The sequence below is a fragment of the Marmota flaviventris genome, chromosome 15, assembly GCF_047511675.1.
Source record: "Marmota flaviventris isolate mMarFla1 chromosome 15, mMarFla1.hap1, whole genome shotgun sequence".
Taxonomy (NCBI): Eukaryota; Metazoa; Chordata; class Mammalia; order Rodentia; family Sciuridae; genus Marmota; species Marmota flaviventris.
This window is the reverse complement of record NC_092512.1, coordinates 38099804-38123264: the sequence shown is the minus strand read 5'-3', so window position 1 is coordinate 38123264 and position 23461 is coordinate 38099804. Positions and strand designations below refer to the sequence as shown.

General features: G+C 38.0%; 1 protein-coding gene across 1 annotated transcript in view; it reads right to left on the bottom strand.

Annotated features, from left to right (window-relative positions):
- Positions 1-1544: 1544 nt before the first annotated feature.
- Stk3 (serine/threonine kinase 3) overlaps positions 1545-23461 on the bottom strand; it is a 324266-nt gene continuing 302349 nt past the window's right edge. The window contains exon 11 of the mRNA XM_071602220.1: positions 1545-2899. Coding sequence (XP_071458321.1) covers positions 2741-2899 — 159 coding nt within the window. The 3' untranslated portion in view covers positions 1545-2740. The remainder of the gene's footprint in view (positions 2900-23461) is intronic.

Genomic DNA, 23461 nt, shown 5'->3' with positions numbered 1-23461 from the left:
TTTTCTTCTTATATAGGCCAAAGTAGCTCATAATTTGAACATAAAACCATGCTAAAAATAAGCTGTGTCAATGTATTGTAAGTCTGGAGAAATGAGTCATCTAAGTTCATAAAGTCAAAGAAAAACCTTTCTCATCTACAGGACAATATATACAACAATGCTGGCTTTGCATACGAGTAAACCTTGACTCATGAGCTTCGCTTACATTCACATACTGTATTTATTAAAGAGTGGGGGCATGCAGAAAGTACGCTTACCTATTTTTGGAAAGTTCTCAGCAACCAAGGTCAAAATAAGAGGTTTCTTTTTAAACACATTAAAATAACTAGAAATATGCTTTCCTAAGTATCATGACTGATCAAAGATTAACTAGACTTGAAGATTACTTTCAAGTATAGTTCTTAAAAACCTGTTTTTAAATTTTGTTTTGTTTTTTGGTAGGGGTGGAAGTGAGAAGATAGGAAAAGTTTCAAGATAGTTATCCTAAAATGTTTTGGAATTTCCTATAGCTTTAAAATAAAACATCATCTATTGTTCTTAATTCTCTTAAATATGTGTGTTCATTATATATAAATAGATATAGATGTAACAGGGTATAAACTCTATTCACATAAAAATTACATTGTGATCAGAACATGACATTATTAGAAGGAGAACTCTTGTTCATAATGAATTAGGGCTAACAACAGGCCTCATGAAATAATTTGTACAGATTTTCTAATTTAGGCAAACTGGAGAGAACACATCTTCATTTGATGTAGGGGGTTTGGCTTGGATGACAGCAAATAAGTCATTTGATTGTGTCATACCAGGCTAGGTGTTAGGTTGGTGGTGGTGGTGGGGGAAATAGGGCTGAGTTGAGTTGATCAGCTCATCTGACCATCTTAACAAGGTTTGATCCCCAGCACCACATTAAAAATAAATAAATAAATAAAAAAAATAAAGGTATTGGGTCCATCTACAAATATATATATATATATATATATATATATATATATATATATATATATATATATATATAAAACAAATAAACAAACAAACAAACAAAGGAATGGAAGCTGTCCAGAGATGATATACCTTCTGTGGCAGACATTGGCAAATTCTAGCCACATGGTAAGGTTGTACTTACTTGCTTCTTTTTTTGCAAGAGTTTCATTCATTTCTTTGGTTTTAAACATTACTGGTCTGTTTGACCTATATAATTAGGAGTGGCCATGTGACTGATTCTGAATACTGAGTTATGGATTACTTGACACATCACTGCTGCTAGAGTGAGAGTGACTTGCTAGGGCCCTCTCCCAATTATGGTGACCACAAATGTTGTATCAGCGTGTCCTTGGGAGTGGATGAGGAGAGCAGGGTCCTCTGCCAATATGGGATGGGCCTGGGGCTCAAATAAGGAATAGCCTTGTCAAGTTAAGCCACTAAAGTTTTAGGTTTATTATCCCTTCATAATCTAGCCTTTCCTGCCTATTGTAGTTTCCTTGCTTGGAAAAGAAAGTCTAGGTCGTGAGTTTTAAAAAAGATACAGAGATGAAATGTGCTGGGTGACACAGTAAAATTTATTTTTCTTTATGACTTACACATAATAATTAAAGACAGAAAAGAACAAACACTGTCAAGATGGCCATATGTAGCTTAGGAAACAACTGGTCCCAGTTCAATTATACAAATGTTCATTCAGCTTAGAAATGAGTTTCTTTTTAATGCTTTTAACCATTCCCCCACCCCCCAGTCCCCAAGGCTTGCACAGTTTAGTACAAATGTTTTTGCTATTTTGTTATCATCAGGCACATGATGTTTACCAATTCCAGGAAATAAATGAAATCAACAACAAGCCCTGTGACTATACAGAGCACACTTTCACAGAAATAAGGTTGATGAGCTTATTACAGTTTGATTCAGTTTAGCTAAGAGACCTATACAAGAAACATGAAACAATATTAACAAATTACATTCGTCTTAAGGTTTCATTTATTTAAAAATATTTACTATACTTTCTTTTGTGCAAGTTTCATTCATTTCTTTGGTTTTAAACATTATTGGTCTGTTTGACAATATATATATATTTCTACTTGTACCAAATATCAAAAATCAAAAAATCAAAATTTTGAAAAGTAAAAATTTATTGTTTCAATATAAAAAAGCCTAGCCCATTTGGGTACTACTGCTATTACACTTTGCTTTTATTGGAAAACTATCCTGGAAATCAAGGTATGTACCCCTAGCTCCCTGCTTAAAATATAATTTGGTTGTACATTATCACTGTTAACCTTCATAAAACTATCCTGTCCTGCCTTTTAAAAACAAAACTAAGTGAAATAGCATAAATAAATAAGTCTACCTAAGAAGATACAATAATAAATAGGCTTCTAGGTAAAGAATATTATAACATAAAGCCCTTCATTGCTATACAATTAAACAATAGCTTTGGATCTTCAAGGTCTCTAAATACAGCCTTCATTTCATAACAGTCTTATTGCTGGTATTCAGCTGACAGAGAGAGAGAGAGAAGAACACATTTCTATTGTTCTCATAGTTTAAAAATGAAAACACAGTGGAAACAATTGTAAATTGTGTCTTTTGGGAACTTTCAGAGATATGTGCCATCATTAGTTTTTGATCTTTGCCTAGCTGTAGAGCATAAATCTTAGGGATTAAAAAAAACCTCATAGTATTCTTTTAATTCTTAGTGGTTTCTTGGTCTGTAGAGTAGCTATAAAACAGAGAGAAATTAGACTCAAAAGTTTTGCTGCCTTCTTTTCTTTGCATCCATTGCATCCAGAATAGGCTGTCTTTTTGCAGTGTATCTTTGACGAAGTTCTTCTATTTCTCGTTCCATCATGGGGTCCAGTGCTTTTAACCGCATCTGCAGTTCTTCTAAACTTAGATTTTTTAACTAGATATAATAAAAAAGCCCAAAATATTAACATAGTAAAATTATTCATGAAACATTAAAGTGTAATGAGTCTTAACATTCATAAATAATTCAGCAGATTCTTTACATCACCTTTGAAGTGTGGTTTAACAATTAAAACAGGAATTCCTTCCCTGAAGAACCCAGAAGCCACACCCTGCAAGATCTCAAGTAATTTGCAACAAAACAATCAAAAACTCTGCTTTTAGGAAAGGGAAAATGAGGAAAAATAAGCTGATGAAAATATCTGTTAAAAAAAGTACAAAAGGGCTGGGGTTGTGGCTCAGTGGTGGAGCAAGCACTTGCCTAGCATGTGTGAGGCAGTGGGTTCGATTCTCAGCACTGAATATAAATAAATAAAATAAAGGCCCATCAACAACTAATAAAAATGTTTAAAAAACCACAAAGACAAATCCATTGCTCTCAACAAGCAGATGTTCAGGATATGTTTCTAGGATAGTCACTACAATCTCATATCTTTGCCGGCCATCTAGTGCTATAATAATCACAAATACTTATCAGAGATCATCCAAGATCTGGGTCAGGATCAAATGAACATTAAATTAACAGGTTTACCATCCATTTTATTAAATGCTTAAATTTTAAGAACTCAGTTAAACAGAAAATTACATTATCCAGAAGAGTTTTACCCTAAGTATTTTGATAAAATAAAGTTTTAAATTCATGATTCAAAATATCCCAAACCTGATATAAACTGTGTAAGTTCTGATGTGGGTTTGGCCAATCTGAAAATGAAGTGCCTGTTGAATTTTCACTGTATACATTACAGTTTGATTATGTTGGCTTCAGGAGATGACAATAGCATATACTTTACTGGTTTCCTGTGTAACAGCAGGAGAGAGTCCTCGTGTCATGTGTAAAGGGGATAAAATCTGCTCTGCTATATAACAGGATCTATGGCATCTAAGCTTCACAGTATTTATTTATATGTCAAAACAGGAAGATATGGATTATCTCCTGAGAAACACATTTTAGGGATATCATCTGGGGCTTAAAGGATGTCCTGTGATATGTAACCTAACACACTGAGCTTTTATCTTATAAACAACAAAAAAAATTAAAACTCTGTCTCTTATAAAAACCAAATGTGATAGCAATGGTAGCAGGCAGGTAGATTAAAAAACAACAACAACATAAAAACCTTTTAAACCTCCCCCCCAAATTTTCAGAATGCAATCATTATATACTCAGCATTTTTGTGTATACAGTAAAGAAAGAAAAGGAGTACTATTTCCTTACCAATAAGAAACTTGGAGGTTAGTTGGAAGGGTAAAGACTGATTCCAAGACCCCAAACATCAAAGCCCCAAATATGCATGGTGGAAATGATAGTGAGAAGTTTATGAACAAGCTTCTCAGGGGAAAAATTCTTCAACATGGATATATTTTCCTGGGGATAGCAACCATTTTTTTGAATAGGCCTTTCCTCAAAAAGAAAGGAGCCTCACTATAAATTCAGTGGAACTTAGGAAGTGAAAAGATTCCCTTCCAGGAGTAGGAACTGGACTAGTTCTTGAAAGCGAAGGTACCTCTGAGTAGTGCACAGGGCCCTAAGGAGGAGGCTCTGCCAGAGAACAAGAGGGTCAGAAGATGAATCTGTAGTGGGAATGTGGAAAGAAAAATAGACAGGTTTCATGGGGCTGTGAGGTCAGATAAAACAGGTCAGGATTCTGGGGAACAATGACCAATTCTGGGGCCAGAAAATTATAAGAGCAATCAGACTAGACTTTAAAATGATAAACTTCCAACTTACCTTTTGTTTTATGATGATAACTATTTTTGGTTATTTTATGAGTCAAACTAGAAAACACTCTCATTACTTATAGTTACCAAAAATAGCATTTCTCAGCCGATTCTCTGATTTACTCACCATACCTGGCCCTATGTGACTTCTCCTTCCTAAATTCAAATCTACTCTTAGCTGAAAAAGATTCTGAGGATACTGAAAAGAATGAGTCAGCCTCTGAAGGAAATTCAGAGGAGGAGTTCCAAAGATATTTTGAGAAATAGCAGTGTTACAGAGAAGAGTATACAGGTTCCCATAATGGAATGGGAAGATGAACACCATTCACTTTGGGGTAGAAGCTCTGGTACATGCAAAATAAGTTCTGTTATTCTTTAGTCATGTCACAAAATCAACCTAGCTTTTTATGTTATGGTATAATATACACATATAATTTATAGCTTATATATTTTATTAATTAATTTTTAATTCATGTATTAGTCATACATTAGTTTTATGCTCAGTTCTGTTGAAATTTTTGTGGGGATAAACAAGCCAACAGGGAACCTTGAAACTTTCTCAACAGGTGATATTGAGTTGAAGGGCCAATGGACACCTGGCCACATTTCCCTGAGACAGATATGCCCAGCTGTGTCTACAAAGGATCCAATTCCACGTCAGTGTTCTTCAAGATATCATTTCTATTTTAGTCCACATTAATCTTTCTCATCTATGAATTTCTGTATCACACTCATAAACACCACAATTTAACATCTGGTTCTAGAATCATGTAGAGATTGTACATATTTCTAGAAATTATCCAACTATACTGCTAAATATCATGACATGAAGATGGGTAGATAAGAAGGAATAAGAACAAACAAATGGGTTACTCTAATGCTAGCAGAAATAACATCATACAAAGAAAACAATTGTTATTTTAATTTTTTTGCACTGAGATACACCTGTGAATATCTTGTACTAGCTTTACTGGGGGCAAACTGCCAGTAGTTTATAAATATTATATTACAGTAATGGACTGAATTCAGGAAAGAAACTGCACAGAAGAAAAATTCTCCTCCTTCAACAGATTTTTATATTTTCTTTTAAAAAATATTTATTTTTTAGTTGTAGTTGGACACAATATCTTTATTTTATTTTTTATTTTTATGTGATGCTGAGGATCGAACCCAGTGCCTCACATGTGCTAGGTGAGCGCTCTATCGTTGAGCCACAATCCCAGCCCCGATTTTTATATTTTCAATATGCAAAATTTGTGAAAAACAGCTCTGTGATAGTGAAGAACCACTATCTGACAGCATTACATAATCAGATGTCCCATATAAGGTAAATTAATAAAGTACCTAAACTTTAGTTTTTTTATATGATAAAACTTTGTGTCAATCATCTTGAACAGAATATCTTATTGAAGTATTTTACAGAATATACTGCCTTCTAAAGAGGAGGGCAGAGGAACTAAAGCAACCTTTCTTTATGGTGAGTCATTATTAGTAATACATGTTACTAATCTGTGCCAAAATTAGTTTTCTCTTTTTTCGGGGGGGAGGATTTTTATCTTCATCTGATGAAAATTGTCAGCCCATCTTCTTGGCCATCACAGGACATATACTCTTGTATTTCTACACTGGGTTTGGTTTGTTCATATACTGGAAACTAGAACAGCAATTAAACAATCTTATAAAGCATTAAACTAAATAAGAATAGATTGTGAATAAAAGCCCAGGGTGGTATGAAAATCATAGAGCATGTCTCTAGTGCAGAAGCTTTTATTTCTAGTGCTTGCATATTTTTAAAAATATGATTTCAGATTTTTAGCTGTGTAAGGTTGAGGTTACAGGAAATCTGATTCTGTATAAGGTACATATTTAGCTGTCTACAGGTGGGCTGGCGGGGACTTCAGCGGACTCAATATATTTATGGATATTTCCTATGGATCAAGTACTGTAGACATAGAGATGAATAAAACAGTCTTCACATAACAAGCCTGCAATCTGGCTGGCAAGACAAGTCTGTGCATAGATAACTCACTGGAGGGTAGAAAATCAGAAAAAGGATGGGTATGGGGAAAAACAAACAGATGAGCAGAAACATAGAAGGCACAGGAATGTGTGGCATCTTAGGGCATGTCTAACAGGCTGCTGAGACTCAAGAAGATCTATGTGGGAAGGAGGAATAGAAGCTGTAGCAGGAAAGAATGGGCAAGGCCAGATCACTAAAGATCTTAATTGTACTGCTACAAACTTTATGTGATTAGAAAGAAATGCTAGATGTGACATGATCAAATATGAAGTTCAGAAAAATATTTCCAATAGTAGATATGGAAAATGGATTGTTGGGGGATGGATGTAGGAAAGCCCATCAGCAGGTTACTGTTAAGAGTTTAGTAAGAAGATGTTTCAACCAGGAAAATAGAAGTGAAGACTGAAAAGGAAAGAGGGATATGAGAATGTGAAAGTAGAATGGGTAGGGCTTTCGTTGCTTACTGAGTGATTATGAAGGGTCCAGAGAAAGGAAGAATTAAGGAGTGATTGTGGCTTCAAGTTTGGTGATCCTATAATTCTTGCCTATAAAATCAGCATCATGTGGACAAGGTCAAGGTCTGCCACTGATTTGAGCAGTAGCTGAGTCTACCTAAACCACAACTGCAAGCAGCCTCTGAGTACCTGGACATATGAGCACGGGGGAGTGAATTCCAGGGGACCAATTCCCTAGACAAACTTGTGTGAGCAGCAATCTCCTCCAACTCCACAAATAAAGTCTTTCAAACAAGTTTACACCTTTATGTCCTTGACCCTGTGAAGTGGGGGGTCTAGGTCAATTCCTGAGGTGCCCTCAAGGCATCTTATTCTATTTTCCCAGTGCAAAGTACTTGGCTTCTTTTTAATTGTGTTAATCTCTTCAGCAACCACACCTTCCCTGGCCCCAACTTTGCATGGGCTTATATTTCTGGTCAAACTGCTTTTTGTTCCAGATTCTTACTGCAAATCTGAAAGCAACCTTGAAATCGCCTTTTCCAGATAAACAAGTCCATCACCATTAATCTAAGTCCCACTCAAAGTTTCAGGGCATGGGCAAAATACAGACAAACACTTTGACAGTATATAACATGAATCCTCTACTCCAATTCCAAATAGAGTCCTCATTCTCTTCTAAAACCTCATGAGCACAATCTTCATTGTCTGCATTCCTATCAGCATTCTGGTCTTCCAAGCTCACACCATAATTACCCATTAAGCTCCACTTACAACATTCTGGGCTTTTCTAGACTGCATTTCCAAACCCTTCCAAACTCCTCCCACAAACCAATTCCAAAGGCTTCTGAACCACATGGTTGGGTACAATCAAAGCAACAACTTTACTTCTCAAAACCAATTTCCTATGTTAATCAGCTTTTTGGTAGATGAGGCAAAATATCAGAGAAAACAATTTAAAAGGTGGAAACACTTATTTTGGCTCACAGTTTCAGAAGTTTTAGTCCACAGCTACTTGGTCTCAACCTGTGGGGCTTGAGGTGAGGCCCCATCATGGGGGGAAGAGAGAAGAGAGGGAGGGGGAGAGGGAGACAGACAGAGAGAGGAAAGGAGAGAGAGAAAATAAACCCTTCAAAGGCATTACTCCTTTGATTCTCCTTTCCTAAAGCTTCCATCACCTATCAATAGTACTACCATTGGGGATCATGCCAACACATGAGCTTTTGGGGGACTCCAGGTCTAAATCTGGAATGGGTAATGAGGTAGAGTTTGATACTATCAATAAGGCATGTTGTTAAAAAAAAAAACTGATTTTAGTCCTGGTAAGTTTGAGGTACAAGCAACATATCAAGTTGGAGATATCATATATAGATTGCAATTTTGGTGGTGTAGGAAACCAAGAGAAAGATTCAAGCTAAAGATACAGTCCAAGGGAATCATTAGCATTTAGGCTACTACTGAAATCATGGTTGAGGAGAATATCCAGGGAAAGGAGGTTTTCTCCCTGAGCTTAAAATCTGTCTATAGTGTCCAATAGAAAATAATCCCCAATCCCTTTGTAGTCAGGGGTTCTTCTCATTTTAATAGAACAATATTAGTATGTTTCTAAATGACTCTATATTATCATGTTATGGTATGGACCTGGAAAGTCTTCCAAAGTTTCATGTATTGAAGGCTTAATTCTCCAATGAAGCAATGTTCAGAAGTGGGGATTTTAAAAAGTGATTGAATCACGAGGCTCTGACCTCATCAATGTACTAATGTATTAAGGGATTCATAGCTGAATCAAATATTGGGAGGGTGTGGAAACTATAGAAGGCAGAAACTACTTGGAGGGAGTGGGTCCTTGGAGTTATGCCCTTGGGGACTATCTTGTCCCTGTCTTTTCTTCCTTCTCTATGCTTCTCAGATGCCATGGGGGTGAAAAGCTCTGCTTCAAAATACCTTCTCTGCCAAGATACTTTGCTTCATCACAGTTCCACAGCGACTGAGCCAGATGACCATGGACTGAAATTTCTGAAACTGTGAGCCAAATAAATTTTTCCTCTTTGAAGTTGATTTTCTTAGAGATTTTGTCACAGTGGCAGAAATATGACTAATATAGATGTCAGATATAAAAAAAAGATAAAGGAAAAAGAAGTTAAGAGAATTTAAAAATTTTTTATATATTGGGTATCATTTATAGATACAAATCTCTGGCTGGGTTTGATTTCTGATTAAGCCCTACTGATATATATTTGGCACTTGATTTCTATAGCTATTAAGTCTCCCACAGGCATGAACATGTTTTGGGAGAGAAACATGGCAGAAGTGATGTTTTCAGTGTCTTGGAAAATAGCATTGCTCAATGCCTTAGAAGTAAAAAGATTCACAGATTAGATAAAATAGCATTAGAAGGAAAAGATGAGCTTCCTGAATTAATATCAATATTATTTTGACCAAAGTTTCCTTAATCACAATCAGATTTCCTGAAAATCTTTCTGAAAAGGAAGGAAATCACTTTAGAATTGTTATATTTATGAATTAACAATCAATTTGAATTTATATTTTTATTTATATCAATTTGAATTTATATTTTTCAATATAGTAAAGAAATGTTACATGAGACATCTTTCGATGATATACAAAACACACAATATAGCTTATTACCCTCACTTTATAACATTATATTAATTCCAAAATAAATTCAGATGTGAACTAGAGTTGAAATAACAAGTCTTTGATCTATGTTTGCTGGAATTTAAAATCTGGTAAATCAAGTTAGTAAATAAAAGAATTTTAAACTATATATACATTGTGAACAAATGTAAAAAATGAATAACTCATCTGGAAATGGCTTTTATAAATGTTGTACACTAATTCTGTTTAATATAATTTAATTTTGAATTTAATGATGAAATAGAACCTATACAACAAACTGGTTCTCAAATCTGCAAGCATTCACAGTGCGAGAGAATACTGTAGTCTGACAATGTTTACAACATTACAGTCACATGCTTGATTAATGAACAAACTAAATGATGTACAGGGAGAGGAATTTGATGCAAAGGCAGTGGAAGCACAGCTTTTTCAAAAACAAATACTGAAGAAATGATGTTTTGCCGCAGTCTGGCTGGGCACAAAATCATGAGCCACCACACCCTTGTAGATTCAAACAGCAATCCTTTATTCCCGAACTCATACCGGCACTCTACAAACACGTTCTGGGGGAATTCACGTTCTGGGCCCAAATCACGTTCTGGGCAAAATCCCAAATACTCTCTGAATCCCACGAGAACTCAACGGGAACTCAAGCAGGCGCGCAGGATACGCCCTATTCCCAGCAGGGTACACCTTAAACCTAGAACCGCCCTAAACCCAGATTGTCCTAAACCAGGAATGCCCTAAACCCCGATCAGCCCTAAACCCGGATCCGCCCTGGTCCTTGAGCAAGGTCACCTTACATGCAATGACACTGCAAATGACCTGGGTCATGCCATGCGTCATTCGTCATTCTTACTTAGCAATGGCCCTCAGCATCTCCCCCTTCTGATTAATTAAACAACAAGCAATGTGGCTTAAGGACCGTGCCTGGTAGGTTGTCCAATTCAACATATGGTTCTTACCCGTCATGGGAAAAACTGACCTCTAGGCGTCAGCCTCCTGTCTTAGGTTGATACCACTGCAATTGGATCATACCCGTCACTGACTACCGGTCCAGCATACAGCCATACTTGTGGATAGGCCTATGCACCAGTGGCGGGGTGAGGTTCTTGCCTCACCTCTGTTGGCCCCCAAATTTAGCCTTGGTGCCAGTGGGGGGGTGAGGTTCTTTGCCTCACCTCTGTTGGCCCCCAAATTTTAGACCATCACTAGCAGAAGGGAGGAGGATACAGAAATGCCACGACACCAAGCCAGTTGACGGCTCCCAGCCAGACTGTGGCATTTGGTGGTCCCTACAGGGAATGCCTGAAACTTGGAGGTAAGTGAAATTTCTCGCTCTTGAGGAAGAGAGAAAGAATGGGTGAGCATTTCAAAAAACAATGTGTTCCTTTTTTGATTTATTTTGTTTTTATTTCAAGTTGCCTGTTCCTAGAACTTTTTCAGGCAAACTGGGGAAAATGGTTGACTCAAGGTTTGAAGTTGTTTGCCCCCGAGAAAGAGAAATTGTTAGAGGAAGAAGGCACCCCAATAAGACCAAGAACAGTTAGGACATATGTTGATACAATACAAAAATGTAGCCCATGGCTTTTTAAAGACGAGTTATTAAGTATATCAATGGGACCATCATGGTATCCTGTAGAAAGATTTTTCTTCAACAAGAAAGAGAGGGCTAGTTCTGTTTACTACATTTGTCTAAGATCTTGGTTTTTACAGACATCTGATTAATTTACAAAGCTAAAGTGTTAAAATATCAACCACTAAATATAAAATCAAGTACTCTTTACTTATTAAGTTACATAAGGTAATATATTTAAAAATTATGTGTGTTTTCATAAATTGGTGAATGGAAAAAAGGTTTAATATTGCTTTGGTCTGTGTCTTTGCTGAAACAAGGTTACTAAGTGTTAAGATTATATCATGTGTAATTTATATACAAAGAGTATAAGAAGTTTCAGTTGGGTTTCAATTATATTATTATAGTACCATAAAAACATGAAAGTATTTCACCTTATTAAAGTGGAGTAATTTGTCTAAATCAGAAATTTTATAAGGGTTGTTTCAAAATGTGAATTTATAAAAAGGGTTAACAGCTACAAAAGAGATATAAAAAGATTCAAGATGTGAAAATATATTGTAATATAAAGGTTAAAAAAAATAAATGTTTCTAGATGAGATAATCTCTGTGTGGTAAAGTAAAAAGTTGTAAAATGCCATTTAAAAAGATTTTGAGGAAACTAGACTTACTTTAAAAGCTTGAGAAAGGAAGAAAGAAGAAAAAGGTATTTGTACATGGCAGACTGAGACAAAGCTTCTCAATGGAGTTAAAAAAAAAAGCGTTTGGTTGAAGGGCAGCCATGTAAACTAACATTGAAGCGATTTAAACAAAATCTAAGCCTCATTTAAAAGAGTGAAGCTGTAGGTGGTGAAAAAGTACATTTAAAAGTACAGTATAGATGATGATTGGAAGGCTTTAAAAGGTTAAATTGAAGGTGGTTGAGATACCTTCATGGCGGAAAAAAGAAAAAAGAGATATAAAAAGATTCAAGATGTGGAAATATATTTTAATATGGAAGGTTATAAGAAAAGAAATGTTTCTAGATGAGATAATCTGTGTGTGGTAAAGTAAAAAGTTGTAAAATGTCTAAGTAAGTTGCAAAAGGCTTTAAAAGGTTAAATTGAAGGTGGTTAAAATGCCTTCATGACGGAGGAAAGAAGCTTAGTTAATCTTAAAGGCATTGCTTAAAAAAATGGGAAGATAATAGGATAAAAGATTTAGATAAAGAAGATTAAAAATTTGAAGTGGAAAACTTTAAAAACAGAAGTACAGAAAGGTAAAAAAAAGAGAGAAGATGTAGAAAGATAAAAAAGATATATGAAGATAAAAAAGATGTAGAAAGACAAGAATTTTAAACCCACAAAATAGGAAACAAAAGAAAACTAGGAGAGAAAAAAGCAACTAAGGGTAAATACAAAAACCTTAGAAGAAAACTAGAAGATAGAAATAAGATAGAAAATGGTTAAAAATGTCAAATAAAGGTATTTCAGATAAAAAATACAAAAAGCTAAGACAACTATTAGATACAGACATTCTAGATAGAAAAAGGTAGAAGAGAAAAGTTTAAAGTCAAATATTGGATAAAATAGAAGATTAAAATGTACTTATTAAAAAGAGGGAATTGGAAAAGGGTATATATCCCCCAAAGATAAACTTAAAATAACGCTTTTTACTCTAAACTTTTTAAATTTGGATTCATCAGGACTTAGTGCTGCGGAAAGGCATATGTATCCAAAAAATGTACATAAGCCTAAAGTACTTTGGAAAGATATTCTAACAGGACAATGGAAAGGTCCTGACCCAGTGATTGTCTGGAGTCAGGGTTCTGTTTTTGTTTTTCCACAGGGAGAAAAGCAGCCGATTTGGATTCCAGAGAGATTAACTAAAGCAATTTCTACAGACCAAAAAGAAGATGATTTGACTCAAATCCATAACAGCTGATATCCAGGGCTCCAGCTTGGCTATTCTTACATCTGCGACAGTGATTAACCAGGGTGCTTTTTTTCAATATCTATTTTATTATTGCTTTTTCCCACATCATAAAGTTCTATTTTATTTTTTGAGCTCATACAAACCTAGGTTAATGTTTTTCTGATCAGTTTTATTTTTTGACTGTGGAGTTTTTAAACATTGCAATGGAGATTTCACCTAGGTAAAGCTACAAGGCCTTTACTATTGTCTTATGTGTTGTACGTTTGTGTGCACATTTGTGTTTTGTGTTGTATGTCTGTGTGTGCGTATGTCCATAGATCTTATATGAGGAGCGCTCATGAAAAAATGGATCCGAATTATTATTATTTTTTTTATTCACGTGATTTAAATGGTTTAATTTAAATTAGATAAACAGCTGTTAAGGATTGTTTTTAAAGGTGATTAACAGATCTGTTTGTTTACTAATTTAAATTAGGTAAACAACTGTTAAGGATTGTTTTTAAAGGAGGTTAACAGATCTGTTTGTTTACTTTCACCTTTCCTTTTCATCATATTTAATATTCTGTTCAGGATAATGTCTCTTTAGCATCATTGCCAGAATTCCTATTTCCATCCCAGTGCCGGTGAAGACAAAGATAAAACCAGACTACAGCTTCTATGATAGCTATCACAGTAAAATGTATAAACTGATGCATCAATGAATATAACTCAACAAGTAATGCTCAATCAAGGACTCGATTTACTTTGGGAGGAAATGGACATATTGATAGACCCCTCTGCTTTGAACTGCTTGCAGAACTTGCCTGGACTATGTATCACTTGTACACATTGTGAACTATCGTTTGGTGCAGCGAATTGTGGTAGTGCTGGCATATTTTTGCTGATGGTGTCACCAGTGATGCAATTTTTCCAAAGGAGCCGTCAATTGGCTTGGTGTCGTGGCATTTCTGTATCCTCCTCCCTTCTGCTAGTGATGGTCTAAAATTTGGGGGCCAACAGAGGTGTGGCAAGAACCTCACCCCCCCACTGGCACCAAGGGCAAAATTGGGGGCCAACAGAGGTGAGGCAAGAACCTCACCCCCCCACTGGTGCATAGGCCTATCCACAAGTATGGCTGTATGCTGGACCGGTAGTCAGTGACGGGTATGATCCAATTGCAGTGGTATCAACCTAAGACAGGAGGCTGACACCTAGAGGTCAGTTTTTCCCATGACGGGTAAGAACCATATGTTGAATTGGACAACCTACCAGGCACGGTCCTTAAGCCACATTGCTTGTTGTTTAATTAATCAGAAGGGGGGAGATGCTGAGGGCCATTGCTAAGTAAGAATGATGAATGACGCATGGCATGACCTAGGTCATTTGCAGTGTCATTGCATGTAAGGTGACCTTGCTCAAGGACCAGGGCGGATCCGGGTTTAGGGCTGATCGGGGTTTAGGGCATTCCCGGTTTAGGACAATCCGGGTTTAGGGCAGTTCCAGGTTTAAGGTGTACCCTGCTGGGAATAGGGCATATCCTGCTGCCTCAGGCACGCCTGCTCGTTGAGTTCCCGTTGAGTTCTCGTGGGATTCAGAGAGTATTTGGGATTTCGCCCAGAACGTGAATTGGGCAGAGAATGTGGATTCCCCCAGAACGTGTTTGTAGAGTGCCAGTGTGAGTTCGGGAATAAAGAATTGCTGTTTGAATCTATAAGGGTGTGGTGGCTCGTGATTTTGTGCCCAGCCAGACTGCGGCAATGTTTCAGAATAATATTGGCTCATTACCTGAAGTTTTTTTTTTTTTTTAATCTATTCGCAATTTTGCTCTTCCTGGAAATTTGAGATAATAAATATTAGGGGCAAGAAGTATTAATAAGAAATTAAAATCAATTTCCATAAAAGGGTTTAAATTGAGATTAGATAAACTGTATGGGCCTGAAAAAGCAATTTTTGGTATGACACTGTAAAAAGTCATTTTTTTAATGACTAAGTTATCTGTTTGACAATTCGATTCCCAGTAACCGACTCCCTCCCCCCCAACAAGAAAAGAAACCAAATCTATGAGACAGCAGAAAGTATTGTAAAGGGATGCAGCCAGCTCAGGTTCAAAACCAAACAAGACTATAATCCAGTTTGATTTGTATCATTTGGGGAGGAGAAGACTCAAAAAAGCCTCTATCCATTTCTGACCCATTAGGTCTCAACCTCAATAAGCTAAAATGTTTTGTTCTTCTTTCATGAAAACCTAACAGATTTTTGTAGGCAGTTTTAAATAGGAAGGAGAAGAAAGAAGGCAAAAGACAGTGAAACATGTTAACTACTTTTTATTAGAGGACAAACATACTTTTTCATTCTGCAAGTTCAAATTAACTAATCGTTTAATATGACATTTCACTGGAAGTGTGGCCATGTTTCCAAGTAACACACTCTATTTAAATAGAAATCTTCAGTAACTAAGTGTGATATTCTTAATCTCATATTAGCACTATCCAGAGTTGAAAATGTGAAATCACCACAAATGGGGTACAGTGCTGAGAAATTACCAGGGTCTTCAACCTGAGCTAAAAATGAAAATGTTTTGTAAGTATTCATATATGAAGGCCACAGTGAATTGAAAATCTGTGTACAACATTTTTGTGGAACAGTATTCTGCAATGGAATAAAAAGCAAAAACTCAGCAAAAGGCAGAATGCTTTAAGCTTCATGTCAGCTGGTAAACTAGGATCTCCTAGCTCTTTTTGTTTTTAAAAACAAATTAAAAACGTTAAAGGAAAGCCCCAGGGATCCCACATGGTGGCGAGTGGGGAGGCAGCGCTTTCATTACCTCCTCAACAACGGGGTCAGAGAGACGCATGGATACGCTTAGATTCGACCTGCTGAGAAACTCCTAGCAAAATTCCACTAAAGAGAGACCGGCCGGGAATTGGAAGGATTTTTGGAGGTGACAGTTTGCCCTAGACGAGTGAATCTCCGCCACGCAGCTCAGAGGTCCAGACCCACCAGCCGCTGCCTGCGCGACTCGGCGACTGTCGGCTGCCTGCACGCGGCCCCCGCGTCAGGGCGGATAGCCTCCGAGGCGCAGCGCAGCAGGAGCGGTGCAGGGACTCTAGGAAGAGGTCTCTCGCCAAGCCTTCATGAAATAGCGAACCGGGAGCTGAAACCAACCAGAGACAGACCAGTCCCACCCCTCCCTTCGGACACTCCGGCAAGGAGCCTGGGGCCCGCCATAGCAGAGAGGTGACATCACCAGAGTTCCGCCGACAGAATTCCTTCCCAGCGGAATCCACGTTAACAGGTGTGTGACTCCCACCCCCTCCAGATACAAGCAGCCAGGAAACCTCGGGAATCTCTCCGGGGGCGTGTCTGTAGGGAAGCAGAGGGGATTCCAGATCCCCACCTCCCCTTAACACCAGCAGAGACACCCAAGATCTTAGCCGCCAGTTTCTGGGGGCGTGCCCACCAAAGGGGTCTGGAAAAATTAAACTGTTGGTTCCCAGATCACCCCACCACAGCACTGGGGCTTAGATGAATGACAGAGAGGGTGTTCATCGTTCGGGATATAGGACACGCGGTGGGGCTGCAAGTGTAATCAGATCCTTGGGGAACCGCCTCCGGTGAACAGGACCTGGCTGGCTGGCTGGGAGGAGGAACGGGGGAGGGGCTGGATAAGTGAAAGGGCTCTGGACTAACAGGATTGAGAGACTCCCAGGAGCCACCTTACAGGGATTTCTGTCAGCACATAGAGGGCAGAAGCTCGGCTCGGAGGGCACAGCTCCGCCTATTGGAAGAGAAGAAAATGGGATGCAGCCATAGAACAGGTGATGCCAGCATGGCAGAGATCTGATGTCATCGGAGAGCGGCCAAGGAGAGAACTTCATCGGTGCCAGCGGCGACGGAAACAGTTGGTCTCCTGGTAGGGAGGGTGAGTCACAGATACCCGAGTCTCTCTCGCTTTGTCGTCAAGCCAGAGGGGAGCAGTGGGGCCACCGCCCGCGCCCGCAAGGTAGGCAGACCTGCGACCAACCTGCAGATCAGGCCCAGCGGTCTGCGGGCGTGGTAGGAGGGGCAGGGCAGAGCCGCCGCCCGCGCCGGCAAGGTAAGCAGACCTGCGACAGACCGGCGGATCAGGCCCAGCGGCCTGCCAGCGTGGTACACACTTCACCCCAACTGGAGTAGGGGCAGAGCAGAGCCTTCGCCCGCGCCCAGATCAGGCCCAGCGGCCCGCCTGTGTGGTGGTCAAGTGACCCCAATTGGAGTGGGGGCGGAGCGGAACTGCCACCCGTGCCCACAAGGTGGGCAGACCGGCGACCAACCTGCAGATCAGGCCTAGCGGTCCCCGGGCGTGGTAGGAGGGGCAGGGCAGAGCCTTCGCCCCCACCTGCAAGGTAGGCAGACCTGCGACAGAACGGCAGATCAGGCCCAGGGGTCCGCGGGCGTGGTAGACACCTCACACCAATTGGAGGAGGGGCACAGCAGAGCCCCAGCCTGCACCTGCAAGGGAGACTTTTCAACTATACAAGAGCAATATAAATATATGGGGGGGGGAAATTTCAAAAAAACAACAGTTTCACCAAGAAGAAAGAAACGCAAGCAGTATGAAAAGACAAGGAAAGAAAGGACTACAAGCAATGCAGGTCAACTCAACTTTAGAAGAGGTAACAGCTGCAGCAGATGGAATGTCAGATAAAGAATTCAGGATATATATGCTTCAGATGATCTGGAGTATCAAGGAAGACATTAGACAGCAAAATCAGACAATGAAAGATCACTTCGACTATGAATTACACAAACAAATCCAGGAAGCAAAGGATCAAATATACAGGGAGATAGAGGTTATAAAAAACAAACAAACAGAAATCCTAGAAATGCAGGAAGCAATAAAGCAACTTAAAAACTCAATTGAGAATACTACCAGCAGAGTAGAACACTTAGAAGATAGAATATCAGACAATGAAGACAAAGTATTTCAACTTGAAAAGAACATAGACAGCTCAGCAAGACTGTTAAGAAACCATGAGCAGAACATCCAAGAAATATAGGATAACATTAAGAGACCAAACTTAAGAGTCATTGGGATACAGGAAGGTATAGAATTCCATACCAAAGGAATGAGCAATTTATTCAATGAAATAATACGAGAAAACTTCCCAGACTTGAAGAATGAGACAGAATCCCAAATTCTAGAAGCCTACAGGACGCCGAATGTGCAAAACTATAAGAGATCCACACCTAGACACATTATAATGAAGATGCCCAACATACAGAATAAGGAGAGAATTTTAAAAGCTACAAGAGAAAGGAAGCAGATTACATTTAGGGGTAAGCCAATCAGGATAACAGCTGATCTTTCAACACAGACTCTGAAAGCTAGAAGATCCTGGAATAACATATTTCAAACACTGAAAGAAAATGGGTTCCAACCAAGAATTGTGTATCCAGCGAAATTAAGCTTCAGGATGGAAGATGAAATTAAAACCTTCCACGACAAACAAAAGTTAAAAGAATATGCAGCTAGAAAACCATCTCTTCAAAACATCCTCGCCAAAACATTACAGGAAGAGGAAATGGAAAATAACAATGAAAACCAACAGTGGGAGGTAGGACAGTAAAGGGGGGGAATAATCAAAGAGGAAAACAATCCATGTTTAGTAACATAAATAAACAAATATGGCTAGAACAACAACCCATATCTCAATAATAACCCTAAATGTTAATGGCTTAAACTCACCAATTAAGAGACACAGGCTAGTAGAATGGATCACAAAACAAGACCCAACAATATGCTGCCTACAGGAGACGCATTTGATAGGAAAAGACATACATAGGCTGAAGGTGAAAGGTTGGGAAAAATCATATCACTCATATGGACTTCGGAAACAAGCAGGAGTGTCCATACTCATATCAAATAAAATAGATTTCAAGCCAAAGTTAATCAAAAGGGATAAAGAGGGACACTACATACTGCTTAAGGGAACCATACACCAACAAGACATAACAATCATAAATATATATGCCCCAAACAATGGTGCAGCTATGTTCATCAAACAAACTCTTCTCAAGTTCAAGAGTCTAATAGACCACCGTACAATAATCATGGGAGACTTCAACACACCTCTCTCGCCACTGGACAGATCTTCCAAACAAAAGTTGAATAAGGAAACTATAGAACTCAATAACACAATTAATAACCTAGACTTAATTGACATATATAGAATATACCACCCAACATCAAGCAGTTACACTTTTTTCTCAGCAGCACATGGATCCTTCTCAAAAATAGATCATATATTATGTCACAGGGCAACTCTTAGACAATATAAAGGAGTAGAGATAATACCATGCATCCTATCTGATCATAATGGAATGAAACTGAAAATCAACGATAAAAGAAGGAAGGAAAAAGCATACATCACTTGGAGAATGAACAATAGGTTACTGAATGATCAATGGGTTATAGAAGACATCAAGGAGGAAATTAAAAAATTCTTAGAGATTAATGAAAACACAGACACAACATATCAGAATCTATGGGACACATTGAAAGCAGTTCTAAGAGGAAAATTCATTGCTTGGAGTTCATTCCTTAAAAAAAGAAAAAACCAACAAATAAATGATCTCATACTTCATCTCAAAATCCTAGAAAAAGAAGAGCAAAACAACAGCCAAAGAAGTAGAAGGCAAGAAATAATTAAAATCAGAGCTGAAATTAATGAAATTGAAACAAAAGAAACAATTGAAAAAATTGACAAAACTAAAAGTTGGTTCTTTGAAAAAATAAACAAAATCGACAGACCCTTAGCCATGCTAGCGAAGAGAAGAAGAGGGAGAACTCAAATTACTAGCATACGGGATGAAAAAGGCAATATCACAACAGACACTTCAGAAATACAGAAGATAATCAAAAATTATTTTGAATCCTTATACTCCAATAAATTAGAAGATAGTGAAGGCATAGATAAATTTCTTAAGTCATATGATCTGCTCAGATTGAGTCAGGAGGATATAGACAACCTAAACAGACCAATATCAATTGAGGAAATAGAAGAAACCATCAAAAGACTACCAACTAAGAAAAGCCCAGGACCGGATGGGTATACAGCAGAATTTTACAAAACCTTTAAAGAGGAACTAACACCAATACTTTTCAAGCTACTTCAGGAAACAGAAAAAGAAGGAGAACTTCCAAATTCATTCTACGAGGCCAACATCACCCTGATACCTAAACCAGACAAAGACACTTCAAAGAAAGAAAACTACAGACCAATATCTCTGATGAACCTAGATGCAAAAATCCTCAATAAAATTCTGGCGAATCGGATACAAAAACATATCAAAAAAATTGTGCACCATGATCAAGTAGGATTCATCCCTGGGATGCAAGGCTGGTTCAATATACGGAAATCAATAAATGTTATTCACCACATCAATAGACTTAAAAATAAGAACCATATGATCATCTCAATAGATGCGGATAAAGCATTCGACAACGTACAGCATCCCTTTATGTTCAAAATTCTAGAAAAACTAGGGATAACAGGAACATACCTCAATATTGTAAAAGCAATCTATGCTAAGCCTCAGGCTAGCATCATTCTGAATGGAGAAAAATTGAAGGCATTCCCTCTAAAATCTGGAACAAGACAGGGATGCCCTCTTTCACCACTTCTGTTCAACATAGTTCTCGAAACGCTGGCCAGAGCAATTAGACAGACGAAAGAAATTAAAGGCATAAAAATAGGAAAAGAAGAACTTAAATTATCACTATTTGCAGATGATATGATTCTATACCTAGCAGACCCAAAAGGCTCTACAAAGAAACTATTAGAGCTAATAAATGAATTCAGCAAAGTGGCAGGATATAAAATCAACACGCATAAATCAAAGGCATTCCTGTATATCAGCGACAAATCCTCTGAAATGGAAATGAGGACAACCACTCCATTCACAATATCTTCAAAAAAAATAAAATACTTGGGAATCAACCTAACAAAAGAGGTGAAAGACTTATACAATGAAAACTACAGAACCCTAAAGAGAGAAATAGAAGAAGATCTTAGAAGATGGAAAAATATACCCTGTTCATGGATAGGCAGAACTAACATCATCAAAATGGCGATATTACCAAAAGTTCTCTATAGGTTTAATGCAATGCCAATCAAAATCCCAATGGCATTTCTTGTAGAAATAGAGAAAGCAATCATGAAATTCATATGGAAAAATAAAAGACCCAGAATAGCAAAAACAATGCTAAGCAGGAAGTGTGAATCAGGCGGTATAGCGATACCAGACTTCAAACTATACTACAGAGCAATAGTAACAAAAACAGCATGGTACTGGTACCAAAACAGGCGGGTGAACCAATGGTACAGAATAGAGGACAGAAACCAATCCACAAAACTACAACTATCTTATATTTGATAAAGGGGCTAAAAGCATGCAATGGAGGAAGGACAGCATCTTCAACAAATGGTGCTGGGAAAACTGGAAATCCATATGCAACAAAATGAAACTGAATCCCTTTCTCTTGCCATGCACAAAAGTTAATTCAAAATGGATCAAGGAGCTTGATATCAAATCAGAGACACGCCGTCTGATAGAAGAAAAAGTTGGCTACGATCTACATACTGTGGGGTCGGGCTCCAAATTCCACAACAGAACACCCATAGCACAAAAGTTAATAACTAGAATCAACAAATGGGACTTACTCAAACTAAAAAGTTTTTTCTCAGCTAAAGAAACAACAAGAGAGGTAAATAGAGAGCCTACATCCTGGGAACAAATCTTTACTCCTCACACTTCAGATAGAGCCCTAATATCCAGAGTATACAAAGAACTCCAAAAATTAGACAATAAGATAACAAACAACCCAATCAACAAATGGGCCAAGGACCTGAACAGACACTTCTCAGGGGAGGACATACAGTCATTCAACAAGTACATGAAAAAATGCTCACCATCTCTAGCAGTCAGAGAAATGCAAATCAAAACCACCCTAAGATACCATCTCACTCCAGTAAGATTGACAGCCATTATGAAGTCAAACAACAAGTGCTGGCGAGGATGTGGGGAAAAGGGTACACTTGTACATTGCTGGTGGGACTGCAAATTGGTGCAGCCAATTTGGAAAGCAGTATGGAGATTTCTTGGAAAGCTGGGAATGGAGCCACCATTTGACCCAGCTATTCCCCTTCTTGGTCTATTCCCTAAAGACCTAAAGAGAGCATGCTACAGGGACACTGCTACATCGATGTTCATAGCAGCTCAATTCACAATAGCAAGACTGTGGAACCAACCCAGATGCCCTTCAATAGACGAATGGATTAAAAAAATGTGGCATTTATACACAATGGAGTATTACTCTGCATTAAAAAATGACAAAATCATAGAATTTGCAGGGAAATGGATGGCACTAGAGCAGATTATGCTAAGTGAAGCTAGCCAATCCCTAAAAAACAAATGCCAAATGTCTTCTTTGATATAAGGAGAGTAACTAAGAACAGAGTAGGGACGAAGAGCATGAGAAGAAGATTAACATTAAACAGAGATGAGAGGTGGGAGGGAAAGGGAGAGAAAAGGGAAATTGCATGGAAATGGAAGGAGACCCTCAGGGTTATACAAAAGAACATACAAGAGGAAATGAGGGGAAAGGGAAAAATAATACAAGGGGGAGAAATGAAGGTCAGTAGAGGGGGTAGAGAGAGAAGAGGGGAGGGGAGGGGAGGGGAGGGGGGATAGTAGAGGATAGGAAAGGTAGCAGAACACGACAGTCACTAGTATGGCAATATGTAAATCAATGGATGTGTAATTGATGTGATTCTGCAATCTGTATATGGGCTAAAAATGGGAGTTCATAACCCACTTGAAGCAAAGTGTGAAAGATGATATATCAAGAACTATGTAATGTTTTGAACAACCAACAATAAAAAAAAAATAAAAAAGAAAATAGGAAAAAAGAAAAGAAAAAAAAAAGGAAAGCCCCAAACCTCTTAACAATAATAATGAGATTTGAATAAACAGATGCTTGCTCATAAATTCAATGAAAAAGTCAAAATTTTTTCAATAGAAATAAACATTCTGTTTGAAAATTGGTAGTTTGGTATAGGGAACTCATTTTGTTAAGGAAACCCTGGATTATCATGTTTCATATAGGAGGTAAAATGATAGATCGATGTCCAAAAATTATTATGTTTCTCAGTATCT